Raw genomic sequence first — 11,395 nt, 5'->3', positions numbered from 1 at the left:
TTTTAAGTGGGAGAACTTGCACTATTGGTGGCTGACTAAATACTTTTTTGCCCCACTGTATGCCTAGGGGTTGGAGCAGTGCGTTTGTGCTCTGAGAAGGTTCCAAGTACCCGGTTCGATCCCCACAGCCTGCACTGTCCCTGAGCAAGACCCTTCACCCCACACTGCTCCCCAAGGGAATGGGTTAAATGCAGAGGTAAATTTCTACAGTGTGAGATCAAGTATCATCATAAATTATTTAGATAACTTGGGAATAAAGTAATCTCTTAAACTTAATTTACTGAGGAAAAAAGGATGATAAAAAATGTAAGTACATTTGAATATGTGTGTCCTGGAATTTTTTTCCTGTCACTTTAAGTTCAGTTCAGGGATAAGTGCTTATAGGAAGGAAGCCCAAAAGAGATTGCAGAGTAGGAAAGTCCCTGTAATTGTTATTCACAGTTGGCCTGGCTGCAGTGGCAAAAATAAGAGAGGAAAGTAAATGAGTTACCTGATAGTAACATTTGGTCTTGTAGCAGCCAAGGCAAAAATGAGAAAAAAAGATGACTTATAAAATGTCTTGCCTTGAGTGAATAATTAACAGTATTCATTATTTTTGTTAGGGACATTATGTTTGGCACAAATATGACTAGATTTCTTAGGAACATAGAATTGATTCTGAAAAATCTCAGCTGAAGAAAAAAAAAGATTCACTTTTGCCAAACAGCATCAACCCAAGTGGAAGATAAAGATTCATATGGGTTTTTGATTGTGAAGCAAAATACAATTGTTCAACTTTTTAAGATGTTCACTTGTGCAGTGTTGTTTTCAACATTATGTATACAAACCTTCATTTAATAGTAAAATTATTAACCTAATTGTAAAGAAAAATAGTTTTAATATGTTAGAAATAGAAAATACCATCTAGTATTCATAGCTGTAAAATTACTTAATTTGAAGTATTTCATTTCATACAAATAAATCAAGATCTCTACCCCCGGATCCATGACAGGATGTAGTATTAACCCACAGCAAGTTCTATGAGGTGTAACAAATTAATGCAGAAATACTGAAATAATACAAAGACAGCTAAAACAACTGTTTGGGTCTGTGCAGGATGGAGACATGTCATACTCCAGTGTCAATCTGATCTGAGATATTGATCAGTATAATTTGATGATGCCCTGCCCTTGAACTTGAATGCTAAAATTTCAAAGGTCTTGCCCCTTTGAGTCAGTGCAACATTAGCTGATCCCCACAGGGAACCATGAGGTATACATCTGGATGCCTTCTCCAGGTCAGTAAAGTGTTGGCAAACTCCAGTGAACCCTCAAGTATTCAGTGGACGGGTGTAGAGCTGGTCCAGTATTCCAGGGCCAGGAGAAAAACCACATCACTCCTCCTTAAGTTGAGGTTGGACAATTAACTTGACCCTTCTCTTTAGCAACTCCCTTGGAGGTTGAAAAGTGAGATCCCTACTCTGTGCCAATGCCATTCTTGTGGAGCAAGAACAGCACCCCAATCTGGCAGTCTAGGGGCATTATCAATAATGTTGATAAGACATGTAAACCACCCTTGATTGATCATAGCCCAACAACATTAAAAGACCTGAGGTACTCAATAGATCTCTGTTATCTGCTTCTAAGGAAGACAAAAGTATTCCTTCCACCATCCAACTATGTCCTCATTCAAGCTCAGGAAATCTCAGTTCCCACTGTAAGCTTTAGCCTCTGCAACTACACAGATGTACTGCCGCACAGTGCCAATTTGCTGCCTCAGGAGCCCATCATCCAACTAGGCTTGATGGGATGCTTTCTTCATCTTGAAGGCATTCCTTACTGTAGTTGTCCATCACTGGGTTGCTACCACAACAGGCCCCGCAGATCTTAAGGCCATAGCCACGGGCAGCTGCATTGATGATAGATGTAGAGAATATAGCAGACATGGACTCTATGTCCCTAACCTCCCCTGAAATCTGAGGGAGGCTCTCCCAGAGTTAAACCCAAACTTACAGAGGGCTCTGCTGTACAGTCCCAGTAGACCAGGCATGCCCAAAGTCCTGCAGTTTTTGGAGGTTTCCCTGCTCCAGCACAGCTGATTTTTATTGATGAACAGGCTTTTACTGAAATGCACTCATCAGAAACAACTGTGCTAAAGCAGAGAAATCTCTAAAACCTGCAGGACTGCCACCCTCGAGGACCAACTTTGGGCATGCCTGCAGTAGAATTGCTGGAGCCTGCCAAATTCTACTGGTTCCTCCTCTTCTAACGTCTACAACTAATCCCAAGGTGGTGAAATGTGAACTGCTTGACTCGTCTCTTCAGAGTTTCAAAGATATGTGACTAAAGGTCAGAAGATTTGACGACAATGCCAATCATCGAGTTCCAGCCTAGGGTATTCTGGTGCAAATTGCACTGAAAAAAAAAACCTTATGTTTGATCATGGTGTAAAAAAACTGGCAATCCATGACTTGCAAAAAAGTCACATAAAGGACAACTCTGGTTCAGAGTGAGGTAAGGGGTTCATTCCTCCTGATCACACCCTTAAGGTATTATTATGGTATCCTAAATGGGTGCTGAAGTATCCCAGTCCAGCACCCACACTAGTACGGTAAGAAGGTCTAGTACTATGTACCCCTTTTCAGCCTTTAGGCCAAGACAAAAGTCAAAGGAACCTCCTCTACATCTTATCCAACAAGGTGAACTCCAAGAGGAGACTTCTGAGTTGGTGTCATTTAACATCTCAGAAGTTATTTATTTTCATTGATATGGTCGCCTCCGACTGCTGCCAAATATTCCTGGCATTGATCTCTCATGGTTCTCCCCAGGTAACGGACACAATGGTGGACGGTCTTGTCTCTCTTATTTGGAATTGGCCCTGCTGGATCCAAAAAGATTAACTCGACCACTAGGCACTGACTGATTACCTCAAGCCTAGGCCTGGCTCCATGGTAAGCAAGAGCTCTGCCACACCAGGTGATATCACTGGCCTTGAGTTCTTAAGCCCCTTTGCCTTGGAAGATCCTACATCCACAGAGGCATTTAAGCACCTGACAAAATAGCCTCTGTGATCATAGATGCACTGAAACCCCCTTACCACATTAAGTTGGCAGTTCAAGGAGTGGATATTTTCCTGAAAATCTGAAATGGTTTATAAAACAGGCACACACTGAACACAGTGCATCTGCTGTACATCATTAAAACCACACATAATACCCTCACATCAGCGGCTGTGTGGTGCTCAACACAGATCAACAAATTATTCTGGCAAGAAGGAAGTTTGGCTGGTCGGCGAATCAAGTTCCTGAATTTCACACGCCAAACATGCAGGAGCTACGGTCACAAAATGTTTTAAATAGACATTTTTGACCGTTTTAAAAGCTGCAGAGTGCTACAGATGGATGTCAGCAAAACAACAGCGGAAAATAACGGACGGAGGAAGAGATATGCGAGACGGAGAAAGTGAGGGTCCAGAGGGGGGCTAACTGCGAAGCTAAAGAGAGATCCCCATAGACCACCGCTTCCATCAATCGTGCTCTCCAACGACCGCTCGTTGGATAACAAAATGGATAACTCAAACTCTCTTCAAAGAAGGAGATTAGTAATTGCTGCGCCATCATTCTGCCGGGGTCTTGGCTGCATCCAGCAGTAGTGGACGGTGCTGTTGGCCTGGGGGGGCTGATGCTGTACCGCGCCGATAGAATCAAAGAGCTCTGAATGAATGGAGGGCCCTCTGAGACTGTTCCCAGGCAATCTTCGGCATCTAGAGGGGAAGCACAGCCCTCTGCAGGTGAAAATGAGGAGGGCACTCTAGATGCTTCCCTGCCAAATGTTGAAACATCCCCAGCCGGCTCCTCCCGGCCCCATCTGGCTTCCACACCTTCTCCAGCATCGTCTGTCGCTGCTAAACCTACCGATGGCACCACTGCTGCTTCCACCACGTCAGCCTCTTCTACCCAGGGGGCTACCACCCTCACAGCATCATCATCATCTTCCTCTTCCTCCCCTGAGCCAGGAGAAGAGAGTGCTTCAGGAGCTGGAGGCAGTAGTAGCAGCTCAACAACAACTGCTGCTGCTTACCTTATCAAGGCTGCACTTTAAAAAATGAAATTGTCTAGCGAGCTGTTCTAAATGAAATTTCTTTTTGTTTACACTTGTGTATACAAAATGACTAAATAAATCTGTCTAAGTCTAAACAGGAAAAGGTCCAGAGGAATTTCAGAATAAAATCAACCCACCAGCCTACACAAATTCGTATAGTTAAAACAAAACGGCAAGACGGAAGAAACTGATATTTAGATGCACTAATAATGAGTTTTGACCGACTACTTCTAGAAACTTCTAGAAAGATTGGTAACCTACATAGACTTTTTTTCTTTTGAACGCCATTTCTGCAGCCGGAGCCTAAGTGGGGTACCAGACACAGCAGCTGCACCATATTCAGTAGGAGCCTTGGGTACGGTTTTGCTTGCACTTTGACTTTGAATGTGGTTTTGGACTAAAAACCACACTTGTATAGTTGTAGAGCTAAGTTTCTGAACAGCTTTCAGAGTAAGATGTTGATATGGCTGATAAACTTCACCACAGCCTGGCAGCAGCACAGGTAGAGGTAGTCTCTGACCTCATTTATGTGAAATCCCTCTGTTTTCAAACCAAAGCCATTAGTTGAAGTTCAATTTACTACAAATGGTATTAACATTGTTTTGTTATCGGTACACATATCAAAGAGAATCTGTCTGTGCACCCTTTTCTTTAATGCAATAAATGATTCCTCAGAAATGTATCAGAATAAAGTGGACTTTATTTCAAAAAAACAAGTGTTCCCAATAAGACATTATTGACATATTGCACAACAAAACCAACAGCTGAATACTGACAGAAATCACAGAAGATACCACATTTCTTCTCGTTTTTTTTTTTCCTTTCTTTTCCTAAAAAAAGGACAGATTTGTGGATGGAGTGCTGGAAATGCCACTAAAATGAACTCTTACTTAATCCTTTTCTGCTTCAACTTCCACTGCAGCCTCCTCTTTCTGGTCGCTGACGGCAGCTTCATTTTCCCCCACATTTTCCGCCTCCTCTGTATTGGACTGCGGCTTCTCTTCACTCTTCTTAGGCTCGGGAATAAGAATGACTTTTCCGATATTTTGACGATCATGCATTCGCTTCATGGCTTCAGTGACCTGGGAATAATAAAAAAAAAAAAAGCCAGCTTGCTCCATTTACTTTGCAACGCTGAGTGCTGACAAAAGACATATATACCTGATAAAAAAAAAAAAAAACGAAAACAAAAACGCCCAGATGACAGACCTTCCAGAAACTCCAACAATTACTCTCTTTTTTTTGCCCACAGTTAGTTCATAGTAATGTATTTAGTTAGAAAGGGGGTTTTTAAACTGTCACTCTTTTGATATGTTTCTTAGATTTTCTAACAATTGTATTTTTCACAAAGCATAAAGTTCAGCAAAAACATAATTGGAGTAAAAAAATATACCTATAGATAATAAGAAAAAGTATTTTTAGGTATATTGTAAATACATTTAAAGTTTCACATTATACAAGGCTTTCTACATATTAAGTATTGATTGTTTTCCTGATTTTTCGATGATGTAAAGACATTAATAAAGCATATAATATATCTTTATTGATTTTGAATGCAGCTGTGAAAAACTGAGGACTTAGACCTGGTGCACGACTTTCTATGTCCTAATCCTTAGCTATTCCAAAAAAGTTAAAAAACAATCCGCTGGACTTTGTTTCCAAGTTTGAAGACCTTTCGCTTCCCATCCAGGAAGCTTCTTCAATTCCAGTTTTGAGAAATAGCGTTGAGTTCGAGGCTTTATAGAGTGAACCGAAAACAAAGCCGTGTTTTGGCTAAAACATGCAAATTTAACCGGACGAACGGTTCCGCCACTTAAGAACAGTCGTTCATGGGTTCTTTGTTAGCCTGCAATACCAGATACCTGTCTATGTCTCTGAAAGGGGGTCGTTAGAGGGAATTGTTGGCCTGGCTTAACAGGCGAAGTGTTCTGTTCCCCTGTAAGGGGATGGGGGTTGTGATGATAGCGGGAAGGAATAAACTCAATCGCTGAATTGAAGGTTTTTTGAAAGCTGAAACCAGAGTCCACCCCTGTTTAAGGTTGGTTTTCTTTCTTAACATAGATGGCTTCTCTCCTAAACTTGGAAGCAAAGGTCACTGGATTGTTTTAACCCTCTCCAGGCAGATGTTGCAGATTTGCAACAGCTAAATGCCACTTAGCTAATTACTCCATGTCCATATTTTAAGAGCTTTTGTTACTCAGAAGTACAACAGAAGGACTTAGTTGTGCATTTGCAACAGTTTCTCTCCAGCTCACCAGATAGCACTGCTGACTCACTTTCAACATGGAGTCCTTGGTGTCACTGAAACAGATTTTCTAAGCACCAATTTCATGTAAGTTTTACTATCAATTTCCATTATTTTGAAATCAATACTACATAAGATGAATTATGAATGTGTATAGATATGACACATGCCAACAAGTAGATTTTATCTCCTCTGGGTATTTCACCAGAGGCATCTCGATTTCAATGTTGTGGATTCGCAACGTGTGCCCAAACAGGTACCAGTGGATGCTACATGCTTTATCTACTAGTTGGCCTATATTTTAAGCAACAGTCTAACAAAAACGGCCTTCTCAAGACGTTTTGAGATGTCGGTGGATAAAAGGTTTGACAAAAAATTGTCTCTAATTTTGTGAGAATATTTTTTTTTTTTCAAATTTTGTTTTGTTAATTTTTTGTTTGTGACATTCAAATAAAGTTAACGTTCATATTAGATTCAGTCTTCAGTGTGAATTTACCACTCCGGGAAACTGCTGCAAATCTGCAACATCCCAGAATTCACTGCATGTGAAGGTCTCTCTCAAAAAAAAGTCTGAATTGTATATTACTGCCCCATATGATAATTTTCTCCAAATATCAGATTTTTTCCTGAAAATAAAACTTAATTTAAGCCTTGGAGGGTTATCTTTTTTAGAATGACTATGACCTGGATGACTGAGAATCTTCACCAGCATAATCCTCAGCTAGTTCACTCCTCATTTTGCTTACTGGTACTACTTGGGTCGCTGTCCAGTCTTGCTTTAAATTTACATTTAGCTGGTTTCACAGAGCCTCTTATTCCAGGCAGAACTATGTAGGATCGGTGAGGTATTGCTGCAAAAAAGTATCCATAAATGTTGCTCGTACAAGGCTTTGTTTCTAAGTAAGTTTCTAAGTAATTCGATTTTTAGACTCATCCGTCTGATCACAACTCCTGTAGTCCTAATTTTTCTCTGCTTTCTCTATGGTCAACCTGACCTTTATGGGGTTGTTTTGTTTTTTTCCCCTGAAAGAGCAGAGAGGTTTCCTCCCATCGAAGTTTAACTTTTTAAGTCTCTGTCAGTTCGTGCAGACAAGAACTTTCATATTAACTGTAAAAGGAGCCTACTGGAAGGAGAGGGTATTTTTCTCTTTTTATAGACCTCTTTTAGCACCTTACAATCAAATCTTAGGAGACCTGCTTGGAGGGCCAGACTTTGGAGTAATACAAGTTGTTTTGAATGTTCTATACCTAGAAACTTTGATCCATTTATCCATTCTACATAGGAGAAAATTATTTTTAAGTACACTTCAAACAAGGATTTAAAAGCCCTTTATTGCAGTTCTTTCTTCAGCTTATAGAATTTCTGTTCTTGCTAACGGGTGTTGGGAAATTTATTTAAGAAAAGTAAAAAGTTATAGTTACTAGTTACCCAAAAAACAGTAACATCAGTTGCATTTTAGTGAAGTTTTAGTTTAGTTTTATCCACCTTTCTTCAATGCTCTAACTGAGGGAAGGAGGTTGTTCCCCCAAATCTCGCAATACATGGCCCTGCTCATCCTCGTCTTAATACAGCCCTGTCCCATGTGCAGAAAATCACCCCCAAAGCATGTTCTTACCACACCCTTGATTCACAGTAGGGATGATACTCATCATTCTTCTTCCTCCAAACATGATTATTGGAATTATGAACACAAAGGTCTATTTTGCTCTCATCTCACCACATGACTTTCTCCCATGACTCCTGTGGATCATCCAAATGGTCATTGATAAACTTAAGACCAGGTCTGGACATGTGCTGGTTTAAACAGAGGGAACCTTCCATGCCACGCATGATTTCAAACCATGATGTCTTCGTGTGTTACCAACCGTAACCTTGGAAACGGTGGTCCCAGCTCTTTTCAGGTCATTGAGCAGCTCCTCCTGTGTAGGGATCATTAGCGGCTGGCTAGCTTAAGTGGTAAGCTAATGCCTGCTTGTGGTTAGGACATTGCGCTTGTAATCCTGAGATTCTGAATTCTAGTCCAACTCCCACAGACTGTCACTCTGCGTCCCTGAGCAAGACCCTTAACCCCCAAACTGCTCCCCGGCCACCCAAGGGTACTCTGCACTGCACTCTCTGCATTTCCCCCTAGGAGATGGGTTAAATGCAGACCTAATGCCTAATTTCATTGCTCTGTACTTGTGACAATAAAAAATGCTGGAAAAAAAAATTGAGACCCAATGTGGTGATATCTTGCAAGGAGCCCCAGTGCGAGGGAGATTGACACTCATGTTTAGCTTCTTCTATTTTCTGATGCCTGCCTTAACAGTTGACCTTTATTTCGACGAGCTGCTTAGCGATTTCCCCCATAGCCCTTTCCAGCCTTGTTGATGTGAACCATTTTGTATCTAGCGTCTTTGGACAGCTCTTTGGTCTTGGCCATGTTAGTAGTTGGATTCTTACTGATTGTATGAGGTGGACAGGTGTCTCTATGTAGCCAACAACCACAAACAGGTGCATCTAATTTATGGTAATAAATGGAGTGGAGGTGGACAGTAGAGGGTCAGAATTCTAGCAGATAGAGAAGTGTTCAATTGCTTATTTCAGCTGTATCATACACTTAAATAATAAAAAAAGAATCATATATTGTGATCTGTGGATTTTCTTTTTTTAGATTATGTCTCTCACAGTGGACATGCACCTATAATGACAAATTCAGACCCCTTCATGATTTCTAAGTGGGAGAACTTGCAAAAATAGCAAGGTGCTCAAATATTTATTTTCTCACTGTATATTAAATGTTTGTTTTTTTTTTTTGCACAAAATAAACAAACCAAACAAACATTTAGCCTTTGATTTCAGAAACACCGTCATTGACACAGTGGCTGTATTCTGTCCCCACACTCTATGTTCAGGAAATGTTGAACATCCGCCCTCCTCCAACAGGTATGCCTGTATCATATCTCCCAATGTCACCAATATGAGAAAAGTAATTAGTTAGTTGTTTGATGAAAAACGAACGCTGCTCTAATGTAAAACTGGTGACAATAGCGGTAATTATCTGGAATTATTAATAACATTTAAGTGCTCCCATATGAATATTTCAAAGTACCAACCTCCTCAAAATGATAGCAGGAGTCAATGCGTGGCTTGATCTTCCCCTGCTGGTACAGCTCCATCAGCTTAACAAGAGTCCTCTCAAAGAGCTCCTCATCTGTAATGTAGCCCAGGTGGAAGCCAGCGATGGCCTTGTTGGTTTGCATCAGTTTCAGGGTGTTGAGGGTGAGCTGGTTGTACCAGGTCTTTGCCATAGCCAGCAGGTTCTTCTTCTGGCCTGTCACACAGTTGGCAGTACCTGGATCCGAGGAAAAAGACAGTTATTTTTTTTAATCCTTGGCCCATTTTTGATGTTTTAAACGCAAAGCTTCATATTCTTAGCTAAATCATATTTTATTTGTTTCCTGGAGATTTAAGCTAAATCTCAAACACATGAAATGTTGGTGACTAATACTTTCTTTTTTAAATGTGGTGCCTTACCAAAGACTATAAGCATGCCTAGAGGTTTAAGCAAACCAAAGCCTTTTTGAGTGTCAGCACCACCAAGGGGGTCCAGGACGATATCCACACCTGCAGAGAAGGATAACCAATATAAAAGGTTGTCAAAGAGAACAAAACTTGCAAAAAATCGTAATGATAGAAACTGTTTGGAGCAAAATGGTTGTATTTTTTTTACCCTTTGGGTTAATTTTTCGTATTTCAGTCACATAGTCTTTGGTTCGGTAGTCGATGGGGTGAGTAACACCGCCTTGGCTGATGGTCTCGTGTTTGGAAGCCGACGCTGTGCCAAAAATCGTCACATCCTGCACGGTCTGACACAGCTGGGTAGCAGCAATACCCACACCACCTACAGATGTGCATACACAGATGAGTCTGGTAACACAGGTCACATGTTTTGCTGTTGATAAAGCAGCTTTCCAACCTTCTTGAAACATTCAGCCCTGTGGTTGTGTGACAATTTTTCAGTTGTGGTTTCAAATAAACTCTGCTGATCAGACAGAATCTCTCATAAGGCTTTATTTGGATTCTCTAAAACCTGTTTGAATTAAAAGCTCTACAAAAACCTGCATGCAAACCATAAAGCTGGACTTTATTTTAAAGAAAAATGTCAAAATATTCTTCTGCACATTTCTTTTTATAATTAAATATCACCTTCTATAAGACACATTTCTAAAAAGTTTAAAATTTGAAATGTTTAACTTAAGTGATCCTTCATCCCAAAGCACAAAGAGGAAATGCAACATTTAACTTGCCTTTAAATGCAACACTGCAAACTAAAAACTCTACAAGCATAAAAAAAAAATAGAAGAAAAAACCTGCAGTCAACAAAACAAATGCCAAAAAAAAAAAAAATGCTGCAGCCACAAACAAAATGCTGCATTTGTTTTTTTGTGCTTCCATGTTTTGGGGTTTATGCCACACCTTTTTTTCCACTTGTTTTGTTGTTTACTGCATGTTTGCCGGCCGGCATATAAAATACCGCAATACCGACAGTAACCTGGAGAAGTATTCACCTCACGCATATTGTCATGAACAGACAAAAACATTGCGATTTGGTTGAGATTTTATGATAAACCAAGAAAAAAAATGTGTAAAGTGTCAGAAAAAGGTTATGAGTACTAAAAAATAAAACTCAGAAAAGTCTATCATGCAGTTAAATGTGGTAATTCATAGAAATATATTTTATAGTGAGGGCATTGGCACCTATTTTGGGGATGTCTACCAGCTTTGGGTAACTAGGAAAATAATTCTGCACATTTGGCTTTGCAGGACAGTTCAAGCACAGTCAGGATGAACAGTGAGCATCTGCAAACAAATTCTCAATGTAACTTAGGTTTGGACTTTGAATTGGATATTCTAATACAATACTGTGACTTGATAAACCATTTCTCTGTAACCTCACTCTTCTTCTAGGATTACACTTTGTTTATCTCCAGCCGTGCCAATGAATCTGCCGTTTCTAGCCTTCATGATGCTGTCTGTACTCTACAATGGAACCATGATGTCTTCATAGAGCAGCTGATTTTACAATTA

General features: G+C 40.3%; 1 protein-coding gene across 1 annotated transcript; it reads right to left on the bottom strand.

Annotated features, from left to right (window-relative positions):
• Window positions 1-4,749: 4,749 nt before the first annotated feature.
• LOC107099759 (synaptic vesicle membrane protein VAT-1 homolog) lies at window positions 4,750-10,311 on the bottom strand. The gene is made up of 4 exons (XM_015398017.1): window positions 10,038-10,311; window positions 9,842-9,931; window positions 9,421-9,659; window positions 4,750-5,161 (listed from the first exon to the last, which is right to left on the bottom strand). The coding sequence occupies exons 1-4, from the start codon at window positions 10,294-10,296 to the stop codon at window positions 4,970-4,972; spliced, it is 780 nt and encodes a 259-aa protein (XP_015253503.1). The 5' UTR covers window positions 10,297-10,311; the 3' UTR covers window positions 4,750-4,969.
• Between the last annotated feature and the right edge of the window lie 1,084 nt (window positions 10,312-11,395).

The sequence above is a fragment of the Cyprinodon variegatus genome, unplaced genomic scaffold (assembly GCF_000732505.1).
Source record: "Cyprinodon variegatus isolate N-32 unplaced genomic scaffold, C_variegatus-1.0 Scaffold904, whole genome shotgun sequence".
NCBI lineage: Eukaryota > Metazoa > Chordata > Actinopteri > Cyprinodontiformes > Cyprinodontidae > Cyprinodon > Cyprinodon variegatus.
This window is presented reverse-complemented; position numbering and strand designations above follow the sequence as displayed.

What these genes read in the sequence shown, in the direction of transcription:
- LOC107099759 (XM_015398017.1), bottom strand. Translation starts at nt 10,296, where the DNA reads ATGTTTCAAGAAGGTTGGAAAGCTGCTTTATCAACAGCAAAACATGTG. An exon ending in AGGCATGCTTATAGTCTTTG is followed by an intron (nt 9,660 to 9,841) that starts GTAAGGCACCAC and finishes CCTCGGATCCAG; the next exon opens with GTACTGCCAACTGTGTGACA. An exon ending in CCTGCTATCATTTTGAGGAG is followed by an intron (nt 5,162 to 9,420) that starts GTTGGTACTTTG and finishes TATTATTCCCAG; the next exon opens with GTCACTGAAGCCATGAAGCG.